The sequence below is a fragment of the Molossus molossus genome, unplaced genomic scaffold (assembly GCF_014108415.1).
Source record: "Molossus molossus isolate mMolMol1 unplaced genomic scaffold, mMolMol1.p scaffold_m16_p_4, whole genome shotgun sequence".
Taxonomy (NCBI): Eukaryota; Metazoa; Chordata; class Mammalia; order Chiroptera; family Molossidae; genus Molossus; species Molossus molossus.
In genome coordinates this window covers 21,132,870-21,153,181 of record NW_023425377.1, presented here as the reverse complement: position 1 = coordinate 21,153,181, position 20,312 = coordinate 21,132,870, and the positions used below count along the sequence as shown (strand labels likewise).

The following is a 20,312-nucleotide window of genomic DNA, read 5'->3' as shown; positions in this document are numbered from 1 at the left end:
GATAGTGGAAAGAGAATTCAAAATCAGGAGGTTGTGGGTTTTAGATCCAGATTAAGTAGCCAATTTTCACATTTGTTTAAAAACACACACCCAGAAATGGATCTACAGTACAAGTTCTAAGAGCCATTTTACATCCTGAATATCATATAAGAAACCATAAGTCATGGGCTGTCCCTCCCCAGAGTGCAAAGGCAGAGAGGATGTCAACTCTGAGAGTTCCTGTCACGGTGTCTGTCCTGTACAGAGCACTGTGGGGAGGTGAGAGCTGCTGATGGACACCTGACAAGGGAAATGGGGACCCGCCTCTTCAGTCAGCTCCATAAGGTGACATTCTGTCAGGAAGATGTTCCGCTGGGCAGGTGGCCCTTGGGGGTGATGCTGGGAGTTCCACTGTTTGCAGGAAGGGGAGATCACATTCCGGAAGGCTGCTTGGAAGCGGTGAGACAGTAGGTTATAGATGATGGGGTTGACAGCTGAGCTCAGGTAGAAGAAGACACCTGCAATGCAGGGGTTAATGAGGAGAAATTGAGTGAGAGGCGTGCTAGGGAGCCTCATAAATGTTTAACAAAGCCTAGAATCCCCGTGATTGTCTCTTTGGGAAGTGATAATATATACAAGACTCTAATTGAGAATACAAAATGCTTTACCAACAGTGTACATAGGAATCAAACACAGAAAGATTAAAGAGTCTTGAAAAAATTTAGGTCGCCAAGGGATCTATCCAAGATGTGCTGCAGCTTCCTTTGATCCCATTTGTTTAATTAAAGAACATGTTCCCCCAGCACTAACGAGAGATGCTTAACTATCAGAGGAAGAGAGATGTTTTGTCTCATTGGAGTTGTGCTTAAATCCATAATTTGAAACTTGCAAGTAATGGAGGAATGGTAAAGCGGTCAAGGCCTCATCCCTGCTGAGATTCCTTATATGCTTAATATTTCTTCAAAGAAGTATTTCCCAATGCCCTCTCTTATTTAGCTTTTCCCTTCGATGGTTCTTCCCACCCAATTTTCAACCTTATTAAATAACTGCATTTTGCCATTTATTTTCTCCACCAAATGCTCACACACGGCCACTTTCTTGTTTGGTAGAGGCTCATCCTTTGTTACCCCAAAGACCAAGAGGAGCCTGAGGTTGAAAATCAGAGGACTTAGTTTATTATCTTGGCCCTTGCTTATTCCGTGACCTTATAGTTGGCACTTCCGTTTTTGTTTTGTTTTTCTCTGTAAAATGGGAATGATAACTCAAGCCTAACTCATCTCCCTGGATTACTGTGAGGAAAAAGTTGAGATGCTATCCACAGTGGGGCTGAGAACAGAGAGCAAGTGATAGGTGCTGTCATCGACATGTTCATCATTGTCCTCATTTATTTGTTTCAGGACATTGAGAGTGCCCTGTGCCCTGTGCACAGAATTGGTAAGAAAGGACTATAGAAGGAAAAAATTTCTATGAACTGTTAATTCATTCAATAAATAAATATTAATTGAACTCTTATTATGTGCCCAGGAACTTTGGAGGTACATTAGAAGGTCATGGATTTAAACTGTTTTCCAAGGACTTGGAACAGTATTACAGAGGCAAGATCTCTGCCTAACATCAATTATTAATAATAGGACAATACCAAAAAAGATCTGTTAAGAGCAAAATATGTGATACCAACAGTCATGCTATGGAAATTCACACAATGGCATACATACAAGGAGTATGCTGATTATGAAAGATTTAACAGGGGTAATAGGATTCTAGTCAGATCCTGAAATGGGTAGGAGATGGTTGGGGAGGAGAGGAGAGAGTACTGAAGGGAGAAGGCATAGCACACACAATGTTCAGATGCAAGAATGGTTATATTGCCCTGCCGGGTTGCCTCAGCAGTTAGACCATAGGCCTGTGAACCAAAGAGTTGCAGGTTTGATTCTGGTCAAGGGCACGTACCTTGGTTGCAGTTCAGTCCCTGGCCCTGGTCGGGGTCATGTGGGAGGCAACCAATTGATGTGTCTCTCTCACATCAATGTTTCTCTCTCTGTGTCTCTCCCGCCCACTCTGTCTGGAAATAAATGGAAAAATACCCTTGGGTGAGGATTTAAAAAAGAAAAAGAGTGGTTATATTTCTCAGGAATAATACAGAATGTGCAGAACTCTCCAGTCAACCAGTTTGACAAGCATATGGTCAATGACTGGAGATACTATAACTTGAGGATCAAAAGGCAGGTTAGGGGCATTTCCGGTAGCACTCAAGGTCTCAGCTGGATGGTATTGTAGGGGAGGGAGAGAGGATATCGTAATAGGAAAATGTTATAAATGCCAAAATTTGGAAGTCTTAAAATGATTGTCTTGATGTATTTGGAGAGGTATCGTCAACCAGTTAAGTCTCGAGTGATCTTGCAGTGCTTTCCAATTTATTTAAACCATCCAATTTTTTCTCAGATTAACCGTGATGATAAGAGCTGTAAATAATTTTGAGATTTTGCTAAATTAAACTAAATACATAGTTTAACATGGCAGAAAGTTCTGGTGTGCAGATGTAAGATGTACACAAGGCCTGCTTAATACAAAATGAGGGTGTAGAAACAAAATAGTATACATGGTATTCAATATACATATGAATGCTATTGTTTTTGCTCTGTGCACAATTTGGAGCTTAATTTGCACAAATTGATCTTATCTTTGCTCTCTGAACCAGCTGATGACTGGCAGAGGGACCGAAGTGGTCTGAACCTAAGGCTAACAGACACACTGGCTGAGAAAGAGGGACCTCTGTGGCCATTTCTGTTCCATTTTAGGCAAAAGAACTCTGAACTTGAAGTTAGATGACTTAGCCCCAGCCCTGTTTGCCAGTCATGGGCCTTTGGGCAAGTCCTTTCTTTCCTGTGGAATCATTTCTTCAACAGTAAAATGGTGATGATAGTAGGTACTCAATAACTTTATTGTGATGATTATAGAAAGGCATATAGCATTTTGCAGCATAAAAGCTTCTTAGTAGCTGATCTTTTCTTTGCTTCTGACCATTAGCCCATGGTTTGTATAGAGCAGGCATTATTGCTATTTTATAGTTGAGAAAGCTTTGGCGTAAGGGAAGCCATGTTGTTCAGAATAGCATGGTGGAAGCAAGATGCAAATCCAGGTTCTCTGACTTAGTGACTTTCCACCCCTGTGTCCACCATATGCTATGGTACCTTCAATAAGCAGCATTAAAGTAACCTAAAGGCAGACCCTGATGCACCATCAATAATGCCCGTTGGTTGGCTTTCATGAGAATCCAACATTGCTGAAAACAATACAGGATTTCAGGGACACGGATGTTTAAAAAATAAGAACTAATTCAGTCATGTGGCCATTAGAAAGAAAACCAAAGAAATCACTCCTTAGCCCATTTTCCTGCTTTAATAATCATGTTTAGCCCTGGCCAGTTTGGCTCAGTGGTTAGAGCATCGGCCTGCAGTCCGGAGAGACCCGGGCTCGGTTCCCGCTAAGGGCATGTGCCTCGGTTGCAGTTTGTTCCCGGCCCTGGTTGGGTCGTGTGGGTGGCAACCACTCGATGTGTCCCTTTCACATCCATGTTTCTCTCTCTCTCTCTCCCTCCCACTCTATCTGAACAAAATATCAAAAAAAAAAAAAAAAAAAAATGTCCTCGGGTGAGGACTAAAAAAATAAAATAAAAATAATCATGTTTAGTGTTGAGGTTTTCCATAAGGTAGCATCTAAAGCAGTAATCTGGTATATTTCTTTTGGACCAGTAATATACCTAATCGATATTTAAATAAAATAAAAATCCAGTGTCTTCCCATAGTATGGCAGGTTCCCATGATAAATCAATATATCCAGACGGAACCTTCTGCTCTAAGCAAATGAAGAAGCTGCAATTACCCCGATACTTGTGATGAACCGAAGGAGCTACGGTTTTACCTGACACCACATGGATGAGATTGAACACGGCAGCCAGGGATTCAGTCCACTCCTCCACAAAGCTGAAGAAGAGCCGGTCAATGTGGAACGGGGTCCAGCAGATAGCAAACACTAACACCAAGACAACTGAAAAAGAATGATGCATGGAGAGCAAAAGGCAGTGAAGCGAGGATAGGTATCAAATGCCCAATGAGTCCATCCATTCCTTCTAACATCCCCGCTCCAACTTTGTTAAGTCATAATTGTTATAGACTATGTAGGTCTTGAAGAGCCTCTACATAAAATATTTAAACATAAGAATGAATTGTATAGGATTTAGGATCTGTGTCCCATATGATTGTACAAGACTTCTTACACAATGTAAGTCTCCTTTAGAACATTCAAAATAGTATTGCATTTATTCTGAAAACATTCTATTGTGGAAAATAAATTATGTTGCAAGTAGACTGTTGCAGCCACCTAAATTGGTTATATCAATAAAATGGTTGGGTTCAAGCAACTGGTGTTCTTTAAAGTCATAGGTTAATAACAAACTATTCAATATAGTATGAATTTATCTTGTTACTCTAGAAAGAATCAAAAGCTTCTCTGAATCTAATCACTTAAAATTCTGTAAGGGGTGGGGGAGGAGAGAGAGAAAGTGAACAATGGTAACTATAATACTGCTTTACAAGCATCTTTTGACTGGGATGGGGATGTGTCTATTACATTAGATATTTCTAGAGTCCAGAATTACTCCCAGTTTATTTTTATTTGTTTTTACTTTTTATTTTGAAATAATTATAGAGTCACAGGAAGTTGTACCTCTAGTTTCTTATTTTTCAGCTCCCAAGACAGCAATTGGTCCTACTATAGTTATTCTTTGGGGCATTTAATCTCCACAGATATAAATATGTATTTTTTCTCTTCTGTTATGAAATACTTTCCTTTCCCAAAATATGTTGCTTGAGATTTGCTTCAAGATAATCTTGTAGCTGTGAGGGGAGAGACAGGGATATAGATGAAATACAAGATTAGCTGAGTTAATCATGTTTGAGGCTGGGTAATGGGTACACTGGTGTTTACTGTGCAGTTCTCTGTACTTGTGAGAAATTTGAGGTTTCCATAGTCAATAGCACATATATTTCCTGGTGGCATTAAACTGCATTCAGAGTAACTTATTTGCCTGTGTGGTGTGGTTTCAGGAATATCTGGAGGTTTCTTCTGAGTTTACCCCTCCATGAAAAAGTCTAATCTGCTCAGTACTGACTACAATTCCCTCTAATTAAAATTTTAATTGCTTTTAAAAGTGAACTCTCCCCGCCAAAGGCAAATGCTTTACAGTATATTTCATCATTGTGACTTTAGTGTGAATGTACTTCAGGTCCTTTTGTGAGAGGAGATTACAATCAAGGAGAAAGGGGAGAAATAATGAAGACACAAGACTTCTTAACAGAGAAAGTCCAGTGCCAGCAGGGGCTAAAACAGTTCCAAGGCGATGCCTATTAGAGTCAAAATGACAAACTTTGGTGACTTACACGGGTTTTTTTTTTGTTCATAAACACCACATAGTTATGGTGTTTCCTATACAAATTAGCCTGGAGGACTTATTCCAAACCTTGGGTTTCGACTTGGAAAGTATACCATAAACCTCCTGTTAGTGCTGGATCAAATACTTTTATCACATTCTTTTGGGAGAGTGTAGAACAGTGCCTGGATATATATTTTTTAAATATCTTAAAATTTTTTTTTCTTTATTGATTTTAGAAGAAGAAAGAGGGAGAGAGAGAGAAACATTGATGAGAGAGAACATCGATTGGTCACCTCCTGCATGCCCCCCACTGGGGACTGAGCTCACAACCTGGGCATGTGCCCTGATTGAGAATCGAACCAGTGACCTCTTGGTGCCTGAGTCATTGCTCAACCAGTGAGCCACACTAGCTGGGCTATTTTAAATATCTTATCTCTACAAAAGGGTGTACTTTTTATGTATAAATCATGCAATGTCATAAGTGGAATGACTTTGTAGAAGTATTTATTCTTGAATTACTCTTTTTTTTTTTTTTTTTTTTGGTTGTTGTTAAATCTCACCCAAGAGTATTTTTCCATTGATTTTTAGATAGAAAGGAAGTGAGGTGAGGAGGCAGGGAAGGAGAGAGAAACATCAGTGTGAGAGAGACACATCGATTGGTTGCCTCCTGCATGACCCTCACCTGGGCCAGAGATCAAACCTGCAACCCAGCTATGTGCCCTTGACAGGGAATCAAACCTGTGACCCTTAGGTCTGTGGGATGACTCTAACCACTGAGAAAAACCTGCCAGAGCTGGACAGTTGTTCTTAATCTGGAGTTAAAGATTTCATAAAGTCCAAGAATGGCTGAAATGAGTTTGAAAATATCTTGTGTATGTGCATTTGTACATTTTCTGAATGTACCATTGATAGCTTTCATCATATTTTTAAATAAATTCATACCAAAATAAGTTAAAAAGCACCTTCTTATTTTAGAGGAGGAAAGAGATGCTCAAAAGCTCAGGGAGTGGATGTGATTTGCCAAACACCACACAGTGTATTACAGTAGATGCAATTTAGTGTGTTGTTTTGAGTGTTGAAAATGGAAATAGAAAACAAACAACTCCTAGAAACTTGAGTAAGCCATGGAAGATCAGACCATGGTACTACCCTTCAGGAAAATTTTGATTCTGATCCTAGAAGCACTTTCTCAATACCAAATGCAACTCTTTTGCTTTTATAAACACAAACAAACAAACGACAAAGAAAGAAAAACAAAATTGGAGACTTACATAGCATTTTGGTGACTGATTTTCTAGAGGGTCTTTGAATATTTGCAGTTATTTCATTTGCCTCGAGGGTTTGGTCTTTCTTTAGCTGCAAGGGAAGTGGAAATAAATGTTAAGAAAGAAAACACTTTTTTCTTTTGTTAAGATCCGAAAAGTGTAACTCCAACACTCATTTTGCAGACAAAAAAAAAACTGGGACTTAAAATAAATGTAAGAATTTGTCGAAGTTGAACAATAAGTTGGAGGTGGAGTTGGATCCAGGTCATCTAACTCAACTGGACAGATGGATGTGGCCAATGTGCAGTGCAACCATTTATCACCTGCCATTCTGTACAACCCTTCTTATATATAGTATGTTAATAGGTATTCCATGGAAAATATGAAATTATGAAGTAAAAAATGTTAGATAGGCTTTTTCATTCATTCATTCATTCATTCATTCATTCAATAATTATTAGGCATCTGTTAGAATGTACTCCCTCTGCTATGCGGTAGATAGGCAGTATTATTTCTGTTTTATGAAGTCTATAGTCTTCATTGTGGGTCTTCTCAGATCCTTTAATATGCTAATGGACATTATGAATGTTCTTAGGGAATAATGTATCACCCTTCCCCCAAGCCCACCTTCCACACCCTACATCTCTCACCCCAGCCTCAAGGGGGATGGTACTTCTCTGACTAAACAATATCTTTCACAAATCACTTTTAGTGGAATACCTAGTACCATCTTGAAAAGCACAATTTGGGAAATTCTACTTAACTAATATTACTTGTAAGAGTGCATATGTTTCTGAGTCTAGAAGTTACAAATACTCATCCTCGTTGGAAGATGTGGTGATTCTTCAAGTAGCATCTGAAAATTTCTAGTGTTAATGCTGCCTGTGCATCCAACCTTTCATGCTTGATAAGTCCCACCTACTCCTGGAGGATTCTGATGGCCAGTGTTGCCCCTGTTCTGTCCTTCCTGTGAACTCCCTTAGCACTGAAGGTCTACACCATTTATCTAGTTGTGGAATTTTCTCTATCTTTAATTTATATATTTTTAGTTTGTGGGGATAGTCAGACAGATAAAGGAAGCCATAAGGACGCCTGATAAACTACCATCATACATCTAGAAAATAGTATAGTTTATATCTGCCAATTGGTTCTCTAGAATGTATTCTCCTCTTCTCTTACCAAATGGTACACTAGTTTTCCCCTAGGGAATTTACTCCTTTATCATTCTTAGTCATTAATGTGGATGGACATGATCCGATCTTCAGCTCTAGGTGTAGTCCCTACATAACTTAGCTACTATCCTTCAGTCACAGTAATTGGATAATTGGGGCCAAGTAGAGTTCAGATGTTTGTTATACTTCTAGGAATGAAAGTTTCATCTCTCTTCTATTGGGTCAGCCAGAGGGAGCCCTTCTTGTTCTCTGCATGTGAGGTCTGCAATTACAACAGCTCTATTTTTTTCCACCATGAGAAAGTGCTGGGGCCACCAAGGAGCCACTGTGTAGATCCTGAGGTTGAAACAAGCATTATCAAAACAAGAGCAAAGGAACAGAAGTAAAGCTAGGTCCCAGTGATATTGTGTTTTACTGGAATAGTTTTCACCAAGAGTTAACTCTACCTCTGGATTTTTCAGGTCTAGACTCCCCTTCCTGTTTTGACAGATTGAGTTGGGGTATAAAGTCCTGATGAACAGACAAGGGCCAACTTAGTTTATATAGTTTTAGTGTTAATTAGGACCAATTTATTGAGTTTTAAGGAGATATATTCCAATTCAAGCTAAAGAAGAAATTGGTGTGGTTATAGGTAACAATGAAACAAACTGCTCTAAGAATCAGTCAGCTTCCTGGGCTGGATGACATTTTTTTACATTATATTTCAAAAAAGATATTTAAAATTCAATAAAACTTAGAAAAGAGATCATTAAAAGTTGCTTGCAAAGTCTGAAAATTTAATATTCCATCTTCCTAACAAACTCAGAAGTTCCTAGAAGTCAGGTAGCTCTCCGGACCACATTAATCCTAAGGCATGCACTTGGGTGATTGACAAACCTGGCCATCTGTCTCTTGAGTACATTGATGCTTTTCACATATGCCTATGTCTTCACAAAGTGAGAGATTAAAGTTCCTGTGATATTTGCTCCTTCAGAGTCACCTAGAACTTGGAAAGAAATAGGGGGAAAATATTGTGCAGTGATTAGGAATAGATGGGAGGAAAATAAGGCGGGAAGATGTTATAATAGTAAAACAGAAAATGCCTGGCGCGTGATACCTAGTACGTTATGTACCATTGTCCTGAGTCAACCCAAAAGACATAATAAACACTGATTTCTGATGAAAGAGTTATTTATATCTGTGGGCCTACTCCTGTGGATTGCTAAACCCCTTCTAGAAGTTCTCCTTCTCATGGTACTACTCACCCACAAGCAGTGCTTGTGCTCATACAAAGCAGCAGCCAGATGCGCTGAGAAGAAACACATTGGTGTTTAAGGTAGGAGCTGTGTCTCAAGCTACAAATCTTACTCATTCATCTCCAATTAAATCTACTCAAGTTTCTAATTCCACCAGCTGTTCATTTATATAGTTGTGGAGACCAAGCTTCAGAATATCAAGATATAATCATAGCTTTTGTGTAAATATCTCTACAATCTGAACAAAATTTTTTATTTAAAAACAAGTCAGTCCAACTCTCTTTGGCATGTCTGAATTCTGCTACAATTCATAATGCCTGCTCTTCAACTCCAGCATCACTGCTACACGCAGGAGACACGCAGAGTTTGTGAGAGCTCCCATAGAACTTCCTCCCAGATGGGCGGAACTTGCCCTGGGATGGTCTCTTTTCCACCTTTATCATGTTTGAAATTTGGAGAGCAGCGCAGTGGAGACTTGTGCCCCGGAATAAATCAGCACTGACTGCTCAGCTTTGAGTAGCACGTGGCTCTTTTCTTTCTTCCCTGGTCCTGGGATTACATCCAGCTTTGGTATTCTGCCGTCTGAAGGCAGTGGGTCCCGGAGTCTATCATAACTTTAGATTGGCCAAGAGAATCAATAACAATAATCCTCAGAGTTGCTTAAGTCTCTTTAAAATCTCTTAGATCAAAAAGGCCTTTTGAGAAAATGTTTCCAAGTCTCTTGTTTTGAAGGCAGAGAAGCTAAAGTTTAGCAATGAGGGGAATAATTTAACTTCATTCATTCATTCATCTTACAGTCTAGTTGGAGAGAAAGATATGAAGGCATCCCCAAGTACAGCATTAAAAAAATTTTTTTTTTCTTTATTGATTTTAGAGAGAGAGAGGAAGAGAGAGATAGAAACATCGATGAGAGAGAACATCGACTGGCCGCCTCCTGCATGCCCCCCACTGGAGATTTGACTCACAACCTGGACATGTGCTCTGACCGGGAATTGAACTGGCAACCTCTTGGTGCATGGGTCAATGCTCAAACACTGAGCCACACCAGCTGGGCCTCAAGTACAGCATTTTATCCTCACCCGAGGACATTTTTCCATTTTTTGTTCAGATAGAATGGGAGGGAGAGAGAGGAAGAGAGAGAGAGAGAAACATCGATGTGAAGGGACACATCGAGTGGCTGCCACCCACATGACCAACCAGGGCCAGGGACAAACTGCAATCGAGGTACGTGCCCTTAGTGGAAACCGAACCCGGGTCTCTCTGTACCGCAGGCCGACGCTCCAACCGCTGAGCCAAACCGGCCAGGGCAAGTACAGCATTTTAGGAAGATAAATCACCAGGAGCCATGAGCACCTACATAAGGTCCAGGCGTTGAAAGGGAATCAGGGAGAGCTTCCCTGAGGAAGTGTGAGTGAAGTATGATTTAAAGGGTAAGTGAGAGTTAAAAAGGCAAAATGGGTTGTAGTGGTAGATGGTAGGAACATTTCAGGCAAAGATATAGCAAAAGGTACATCATGTACAAAGGCCTGGAGGCCAATGACACGGACTAGACCTATCTCCTGACTTCAGTCTAGAGATCTTTAAATTCCTCTAGGAATGAATTTCTAAGCAGAGAATTCCTTCCTTGTGTCCTTTGGGAGAACAGGATGCTGGAAATTGCATTACATTCACAAAGCAAACTGGGCTTGTTTCTAACCTATTGTCTGAACTGTCACTGAGCTCCTGAAACAAGGTAGCTGTAGACTCATGACAACAAAACAAAATGGAACTCAAAGCAATTGGTGTAAAAGGGGGGTTGAAGTATGAGTTTCCTACTCGAAATTAAATATTTCTGGCAAACTGACTCAAGGTAAGTGATTGTTTGGGGTCGGATGAGATGGTATTGATCAGTGTGGGGGTTTGGGGTGAAGATTTCTCATAATGGTATTTGGAATCACACAGAAGTTTTTTCCCCTAAGTGAAATGCACACGGCACTTTAAAGACCTGATTGTGAGCTGGTGGGGAGACATATGTCTCTGGGAATATAGGGGCCAGCCCTCCAGGAGGAGATGACACAGTTCTCTGCCTGATTAGATTTGCTGCTGTGTCCAGACATCTGTGTACTTAGAATTTGTTCCTACTTCAACCTTGCCATTAAGTCCAGTAGGTATCCACCAGTGATATGAGACTATATTCATTGTCACATCATACATGGTGTCAGAGCCATATTGAAGCATATGACATGAAGGTGTTGTTGGCTCTGTTTTTCTTATAACTCACATTGCTCCTGCTCACAGATTGTTTTCCTCTTTTTTTTTTTTTAAGGAATCAGACTGTTAGAGCCATAAGGAGCCTTACATATAATCTGATGTGATCTTTTTATTTTATAAATGTGAAAAGTAATTCCTGAAGACAACTGTGTGGCTTGCCTAAAGTCATATGTGGGAGCTACGGACCTGAGACTCTAAGTGGTCTCATGACTGTTTCCTGCACAAGCCACCTCCTTAAATGGGTTTAAAACTGTCACAGTCAGATGTCATCTCTGTAAATCTGAGTGCAGAGTATACTAGGAAGGAATGTTCTAGAGTTACTTAGACCCTCATCAAAAGCACTTCCTCTCCACCAATTTAGATCCAGGAAAAAAAAAAAAAAGGAAAGAAATCAATGTACTGTTATGAACACAGGAAAGGAACCTCTAATTCTAAGATACTTTGTAAACTCAGTTTTAATTTCTTATTAATCCCATCTATCTCTTATTCACACTGTCTTCTGCTCTATTTTAGGTACTCTGTTTACTTCCACATCTCCTAATCTTCACCTTCTCAACAGAAGTCCAAGTTGATCTAGCATAGGCCATATTTTTACATTGTAACTTGATATTTCAATCAAAATAAAAAAAAAAAAAACACAGGAAAATGTCTGATTGTAAAACTGTATACAAGGGTGGGCAAAAGTAGGTTTGCAATTGTTTGTATGAAAAATAATACAATAATTAATAAATAACAATACAAGAATAAACTCTGTGTTTTGCATATTCACATCAATAAACCTACTTTTTGCCCTACCCTGTATTTGTCTTCGAGTATAAAACAGGGAGGGAGAGTTTGTTATACTCAGACCACATTGGTACAGAGGAAAATTTCAATGCAGACCATAGATCTGGGCAGGAAAAAGACAGCAGGGTATGAAACAGTCTCTCCAGGGGTGACAGTCTATGCTATTTAACATGAGGCTCCACCTCAGACCTACTGAATCAGAATTTCCCCGGGGGAGGGACCTGCACATTGGTACCCATAGTAAAGTTTCTAGGTGATTTGTAGGAACACCTAGATTTGAGAACCACAGGTCTACAGGGAAGAGTATCAAAGGTGAATTAAAGGAAATAATTTATAGTTGTGGGTACTGTTTGTCTAACTGAGGCAAGTCCTTTAACTTCTGGGTTTCCCCTCTGAGCTTAACTCCCTTCCAATTCTGAATTTCTCCAATTCTAAGTTTTTCTTAAAAAACGTTGAGTTGGTGACAAACAAAGGGAGGCTGCCCTAAGCCAGCCAGTTGGATACTCACTCTGAGCCCCATGAGGTAGTAGAGGACAGTGATGACAGTCATGGGGAGAATGTAGAAGAGGAAGGAGGTGACCTGGATGATGAAATTATAGATCCACATGGGTTTGATGACCGTACAGGTAGCAGAGCCCGGCACCAAAGACCCATTGGGGAAGTAGTGGAGCTTGATGCCGTGGAGGCTGGTGTTGGGCAGAGAGAAGAGAACAGAGAAGACCCAGACGATGCCCAGGACCCTGAGGGCCCTCCGCCTGGTGCTCTCCAGCTTGGCACGGAAAGGGTGGAGGATGGCCACGTAGCGCTCCACGCTGACGGTGGTGACACTGAGGATGGAGGCGAAGCACACAGTCTCAAAGAGGGCGGTCTTGAAATAGCAGCCCAGGGGCCCAAACAGGAAGGGGTAGTTACGCCACATCTCATAGACTTCCAGGGGCATTCCAAGGAGCAGGACCAGGAGGTCTGACACAGCCAAACTGAAGAGGTAGTAGTTGGTGGGAGTCTTCATAGTTTGGTGCCGAAGAATCACCAGGCACACCAGGAGATTGCCAGCGACCCCAACTACAAAAATCAGGGAGTACACCACAGTCACCGGGAGGAACAGGTGGCTACTCCGAGGCCCACAGAGAAAGGTCAGGTAGTCCTCTGTGCTGTTCAGGTATTTCTTGAGTGGATCTTCCAGTTCCTGCTGGGGGATCCAGGAAATATTCTCATATTTTTCCATCACTGACATTAAAATCCGAGACCTGCACTTCCTCTGGTATGAGCCTCTGCCCCAAGATGAGCTAAAAAGGAAAGAGAAAGCACAGACCCAGTGTAGGAGGCGGGAGAGGGTGAGTGCTTCTGCAAGGATCTCTTTTGAAGAGCCCCCGAGAGACAGAAGCCCCGCCCCTCCAGAGGCTGTGGGCCAATGAGCGTGTGTCAGGCAGATTCAGGACAGCAGGGGTTGAGCTTGCTGGCTTTCTGTGCAGGGAGCTGGAGAGGAGTTGGGGAGACATTTCTCTGAACTGCAAGGAGCTGACAAAACAGCTGACCCAGACGCGACACTGACTTAAATAAGGTGTGGGCACTATAAGCAGCGCATTTTGCAAAGTTGTGGGACTCTGGGTAGAAATACAAATTAAAATTGTAGGGTCATGGGCAGAAGAGTATAAATCTTCATTGATCTTGTCACCTGTACAGCATGACAGAAATGGGAGATCAATAGATTTCTCAAGTTATCTTGTTCCTTTGGAAATTCAGGGCTCCCTGGGGAAAGCATGATCAATGTGCCTTTTTTGGTTTTGATTGCATCCACAATAGAATCGAAAGCCTGAAAGAACACTTGTCTGTCATCCAGCCCTGCCTGCTGTCTAACACCCGAATCTCTTCTGGTGGTGCCTTGCTGGAGCAAAAGGCAGTGAGTTTTAGAACCGGGCACACCCATAGGAATCCTGTAGGACTTTGGGGAAGTTACTCAAACTTGTGGAGACTCATTTTCTAAGCTTTAAATTGGAAATTCACTCATTCTATTTTATTCAACACATATCTCTTAAAGATTCATCATGGACCAGGGCTTTGTAGAAATATCAGTAAACAAGCAAGATAGCATCTCTACCTGCATGGAGCTTTTCTTTTCCTTTCTCTTTAAATATGTTTTTATTGATTTTTTTTTTTTTAAGAGAGAGAGGGAGGGAAAGAGAGAGATAGAAACATCAATGTGAGAGAGAAACATCCATCGGCTGCCTCCTGCACATCCCCCACTGGGGATCAAGCCTGCAGCCTGGGCATGTGCCCTGAGCAGAAGAGACTGGGACCGCTCAGTCCATGGGATGATGCTCACACCAGTCAGGCTGGAGCCACACCGGCCAGACTGGAGCTTTTCTTACAGTAGGGAATTCTGAAAAGATATAAGCAAATTAAAAGCAATAAAATTTTAGATCATAATTTGTGTTGTGAAGGAAAAGAAAGATAAGGAGCCATACAAAATAAGGGTGGAGAAGTTCTTTTCTGAAAGATGCTTACAGAAGACTTATTCAGGAGATGTCATTTGGGCTGAGTTCTGAATGATGAAAGTAAGTCATAAAAGAGCTAAGGGAAGTGTATTTCCAGCAAAAGTAATAGCAAGTGCAAAGGTCCTTAGGCAGCAACAAGCTTGATGTTTTTCAGAAACATCAGGAAGACCAGTACAGCTGAAACTTAATGAGTGGACTAGAAGAGTATGAGTGATTAGACTTAAGTGACCAGCAGGGACCAGATCATGTACATTTTTCTAGGATTTTATAAAGAGTATGACTCTCATTCAAACAGCAGAGACTTTGGATCTGATTTAGAATCCAGAGAGAAATTTTGGAGGGTTTTGAGCAGGAGAATTAAGAAGGGTGAAGTTCTAACAAGATGCAGGTAGAAAGCCAGTACAACATGCCAAGTAAGAAATAGTAGTGTCTTAGATTACTATGGAAGCAGTAGATTTGAGAATTTATCTTTGAATTTGGGAATATTTTTACAAGGGATGATATGGTTGAACAGATGAAATGAGATGATATAAGTACCTTATACTTAAGAGATGCTCAATAAATGTCAATTCTTCATTTCCTTTTATTTGTTAAATTGAATGATGAAACAGACTGAAAAGGTAAATTATCTTGTTCAAGAATAATCTGTTTGGTACTGGAAAAATCAGGGAGAACACTTTATAAAGTATATGATTGTCTAACCACTATCCTATATACCTGATACCAATACAAAATAATATTGAATGTAAACTGTAATTGAAAAATAATTTTTTAATTAAAAAAAGAATAATTTGTTGGTCAAGATGGCACAATGATCCTCATATCTCAGTTGTTTAAAACAGTAACAATTTGTTTCTCACATTACAAATGTATCATTGGTCAGCTGGAGGGTTTGTCCCATGCTATACTCACTCTGGGACCCAGGCTGATGGAGTGGACATTATCTGGGACTTTACTGATCATCGTGGGAGAGAGAAAAGACACCCTAGAAGGTCTCAAATAGGTAATTATAAGCCCTAGCCCAAAGGTCAGTAGTACACGTCACCTTTGCTGATAGCTCACAGCTCATTGGCCAGGACTCATGTCTGTCTACTCAAACACAGTAAGCATAGGAAGTGCTGTCTTACCACATACACAAAAATGGTGACCCAGGAAAATTTGGTGAACAGCCTTCACAATGACACAGATAAAGAGAAAGTCATGGCAGAGCCAGAATTGGAGCCCTCCATTAATGAGAACCTTTGGTGTTGAACCACTACTAACAAACTTTAATATACATCTGATGAAGTGGGGCACAAGTTTAAATATTGAGGTGCAATATGTCTTTGAGACGTAAGGGTCATTAACATGATAAAGGTAGACAGTAGCAGATTGTAAACTCTAGGCTGGGGGAGGTGCAAAATACATAGGACATCCAATTAAAGGTTCACAGGCACCTCCACACTGTGACAGGTCAGGTAGAATTGAAGAGAAGGTGGTCTAATAAGGGATGAGTAACAGGCTCAAAGCAGGGAGATGGTGGAGGAGCGACAAAGGCATGGACTCTAGTGTAGTTGGGTCTAGTGTAGTTGGGTTCAAATCCTGGTTCTGCTTGCTGCTAGCTGTGAACATAAGGACCTCATTTAACCTCCACGAGTTACAGTTACCCCCTTAACAAAATGAGTGAAATAGCAGTACTGCCTTACAGGACTATTAGTAGAGTGAAATAGTTCCTGATGAAATGCTCAATGTATCTTATTTTAAATAGTACAATATTTAAAATAAATATTTAAGAATAAGATATATAATAAGGTAATGTAACAATGAGAATGTTTATTTATATGGAGGTCAAAAAACTATTGGTTGCAAGATTTGAATACTGAGAGATGTGTTTGGAAGTGTTAACGTGAAACTATCAGTGTGAGAGAACTATCAGTGCAGGAGAGCAAGTTGGAGTAGCAGCTAAGAAACGGTATGCACAGCTATCCCCAGATCACATCTCTCTCCCCTTCTCTCCTTTTGCACACACACACTCACATGTGCACATGCATGTACACATACATGCACACATGCGCGTGCATGCGCGCACACACTTCTTAAGTTAAAGAACTTGCTTTTGAAATTAGGTTGGTGGTTGCCTTCAGGACCAAACCCCAAACACAAGGAGAGAGGGAAATGTAATACCCCAGGAGGAGTCTTTGAGGTATAGCAAAGCCAGCTGTGAAAAACAACATGAACAGGAGTTGAAGTCGAAAGGAATATAAGAATGCCAACACTTTTCAACCATTTTGTCATTGTAAGGAAGAGATATGTGCCCTTCCTTACTTCTCCAGCTGGGGCTTGTCATTGATTATTTCAACAGAGTCTAGGTCAGAGAAGAAAACAGGGAATAGAAAGTCAAGTAGTATTGGATGGAAGTCCTAATCTCAGCAGCCAGAAAACCTATAGATAAACTCCAGGTCGATCACCAAGGGGACAGTGTTTGGTCTAACGTGTTCTTGGGCAAGTTATTTTGTATGTATATGCTTCAGCTAGGAAAATACTTGGTAGCTTCCAAGTGATTTTTGCAGTTTCTTGCTTAAATGGTCAGTCTTGCCAATAATGTTAAGATGTCTTACTATTCTACGTCCACGGCTAGCATCAAGTTTACTTGAATGGATGGAGACATCCAAGAGAGAGCAGGGGTGAAAGAGGCAAGGACAGCAGGCTGGCTGCCTGTGTGACATGAGAGTCTTATTTGTGATAACCAGGTTTCCTACTGTCTCTTTCTGGTCTTCTGGTCTGATGTTACTTTCATAGATTTTGCTTTTTAGTGAAGCAAAGCCGGCTGTGAAGAACAATATGAACAATATTGCCTTTTAATTTTCCTGCCTGAAACTATATGATGTTGGGCAGGTTATATACCATACCTAAGCATCAATTTTCTCATCAGTAAAGTGGGACTAGGAATTCCTAATTTAGGATCATTGTGAGGATTAAATGACAAAATGGTTTAGCATGGTGTTTTGCATACAGTAAGCATTCAATAAATGCTATGTTCCTGCACTAATGGTTCAAGGAAGTCAATCTACTAACGCAAAGTTTTCATCATGGTACATGGTAGGCATTCAATAAATGGTTTGAAGTAGGAGGTGTAAATGTAGTATATATTTGTGTCTTCATTCACATTTTAGTTGAAGGTAATTTATAAGTCTGTGCTTATTTTACATATAATTAAATTTTAGTTTTGTAATCTTTAATTTTAAAATGTTGTGTATAGCCCAGATGGTGTGGCTCAGTGGTTGAGTGTTGATCCATACACCAAGAAGTCACAGGTTCATTTCCCAGTCAGGGCACATGCCCAAGTAGTGGGCCTGATCCCCAGTGAGGGGTATGCAGGAGGTGGTCAGTCGATGTTCTCTCTCATCGATGTTTCTATCTCTCTCTCCCTCTCCCTTCCTCTCTCTCTAAAATCAATAAAGGAAAAAATATTTAAAAAAATAAAATGGTGAATGTATAACTTCTGCTTTTTGAAACTGAGATTTTTTTTGTTCTGATCTATGATTATTTTTTGTAAATGTTGTATGAAAACCTGAACAGAAGATATAGTTTTTTGATATGAGATAAAATCTGATCTATATTCATTCATTTTATCTTATGGACTACCTCAGTTAATTTTCTTTGATGGAAAACATTAATAACGCTGTAGAAGCACACAAATAAACAAATACAACTTGTTTACCTGCAGCACATTGGGGAATTCACAGAATTAAAGAATGAGATAAATAGCCTGGCCTCAAGCAGGAAAGAAACAAGGTTAGTTCTGAAGAGCAGAGCAGCACACCCTCACAGATGGCATCTTTGGGGTTCTGTCATCTGATGCTTAATTTTTTACTCTATTTTCTCCCTTGGGACCTCTGCTTGAGAGTCAAATTCCCCAAATCATAAGTGAGATTGGCTTAGCTTAGATTCCTTGCCTAATTCTGTGAATCACAGGGGAGGTCTAGTTTCCTGCTAGAAGAAGGGAAGAGAGAACCAGACAGGCAGTAACATCAGAGGCCCACCACCTGACTTGTGAAGGTCGCATCTTTATATCCTCATCTAGATGTTTCTCTTTGATCTGCCACACTAAGGCATGGGTGTGTTGAGGACTCACAAAAAGGGAAACATGGTTAGCTACACATGAGAACTTGGTTGAGTTCAGGGTTCTCTCTTTCCCTAGATTTGTTTATCTACAGAGAAAGAGTGTTATGGCTTCACTCCTACAATTACTATTCCTACCACCACCACTATTCAGTGAGCATTTTATCCATTTATTAATATTTACTCTGTCAGACACTAAACTAGATACAATTCTGTCCCCACGGAGCTTAGAATCTAGTAACATGACAGTCATTTAAACACATAAACACTTAAATTGATACATGGTTACAATTAGAGTAACTGTGATGAAAGAGAAATGCATTGGACTTACAGGGCACGTCATATAGAGACTTGGCCTTGTCTGGCAGGGCAAAGAAGTCTCTGAGTTGGAAGCGATACTGGAGGATGTGTAAGAGTCAGCCAGGTGAAGGGAGCTCAGGGATCCAATTTTAGACAAAGAGATGGATCTGAAAGAGTCCATGCCCAGCAGAAGTATGACTTATTTGAGAAACCAAATGAAGAGTCATGTAGCTAGAGTGCAGAGAGACAAATGGCAGTAGGGTAAAGTTCATGCAGGACCTTATGGGTCATTTTAGTACTGTGTTGTTTAGCCTAAGAGTAATAAGAAGCTATTGGATCAAAAGCATAGAACAATTACTACCAGGTTTGCATTTTGAAACAATATTTCAGGTGCTTTATGAACAGATTTGCGGGATTAGGAGTATATGTAGGGTGTATCAGGAGATAATTGTGGGAGTCTATGAGACAAATAGCAGTGGGGCTTACACCAGGATTGTGGAGCAGAGACGAAGATACTTCAACAGATTTGGGAGATATTTGAGGAAGTAAAGCAAACCAGCTTGGTGGTAGATTGGCTATAGAGTATTGGACAGGAGACTGACAACTATGAATCCTAGGTTTTGGCTAGTATAACCTATGGGCAGCCTCGTAAGGCAACTACTTTAAAAATAACCATGCTCCCCTGAATTCATGTTTGAGTATATTGATTAAAAATAGAGGTCTCATTAATGAATTTATCTTCATGCTATAAAATGTATGATCCCTGAGCAAAAAACCAAGCCTAAAAACATCTTGCCAATGAATAAAATATTCTGTGCCCTTGATGTGTGCTGGGTCCTTCCTAGAGTACACTGGGAGCCAGGAACTCTGGCTACACAGGAGGGAGCAGCATTATGGCCTTGCGTGGTTCTCCATCTGCTGTATGTTTCTTTTTTTGTAGATCTGCCAGAATTTCCCCGGCATGACTCCTCCAAATCTCCCATTTCATCCCAGATCACACGCATCTCAGCCCTGGCAGGAAGCTCCTCTTTTAGACCAGTTTTGGAAATAGTAGAAATGTTTGACATAAATTCTGTTTTTAGTATTTCTTATTTTTCACCCAATAGCAATAAGAGGGAGTATGACCCATAATACACCTTTTTCTCAAGGATGCTTAGAATTTCTCTCACACTTCAGTAGACTATCTTAGAATTTTTCTAAGTCTAACATTCTCATTTTACTGATGGATAAATGGAGGCCGAGAGAGATGACATGACTTACTTTATGTCTCCACAGCTAATAATTGACAAAGTTTTTTA

The 20,312-nt window shown here is 40.4% G+C and overlaps 1 protein-coding gene across 1 annotated transcript; it reads right to left on the bottom strand.

Moving 5' to 3' along the window:
* Nucleotides 1-215: 215 nt before the first annotated feature.
* On the bottom strand, nt 216-13,399 carry NMUR2 (neuromedin U receptor 2). The gene is made up of 4 exons (XM_036241272.1): nt 12,627-13,399; nt 6,682-6,766; nt 3,901-4,026; nt 216-497 (listed from the first exon to the last, which is right to left on the bottom strand). The coding sequence occupies exons 1-4, from the start codon at nt 13,350-13,352 to the stop codon at nt 223-225; spliced, it is 1,212 nt and encodes a 403-aa protein (XP_036097165.1). The 5' UTR covers nt 13,353-13,399; the 3' UTR covers nt 216-222.
* Between the last annotated feature and the right edge of the window lie 6,913 nt (nt 13,400-20,312).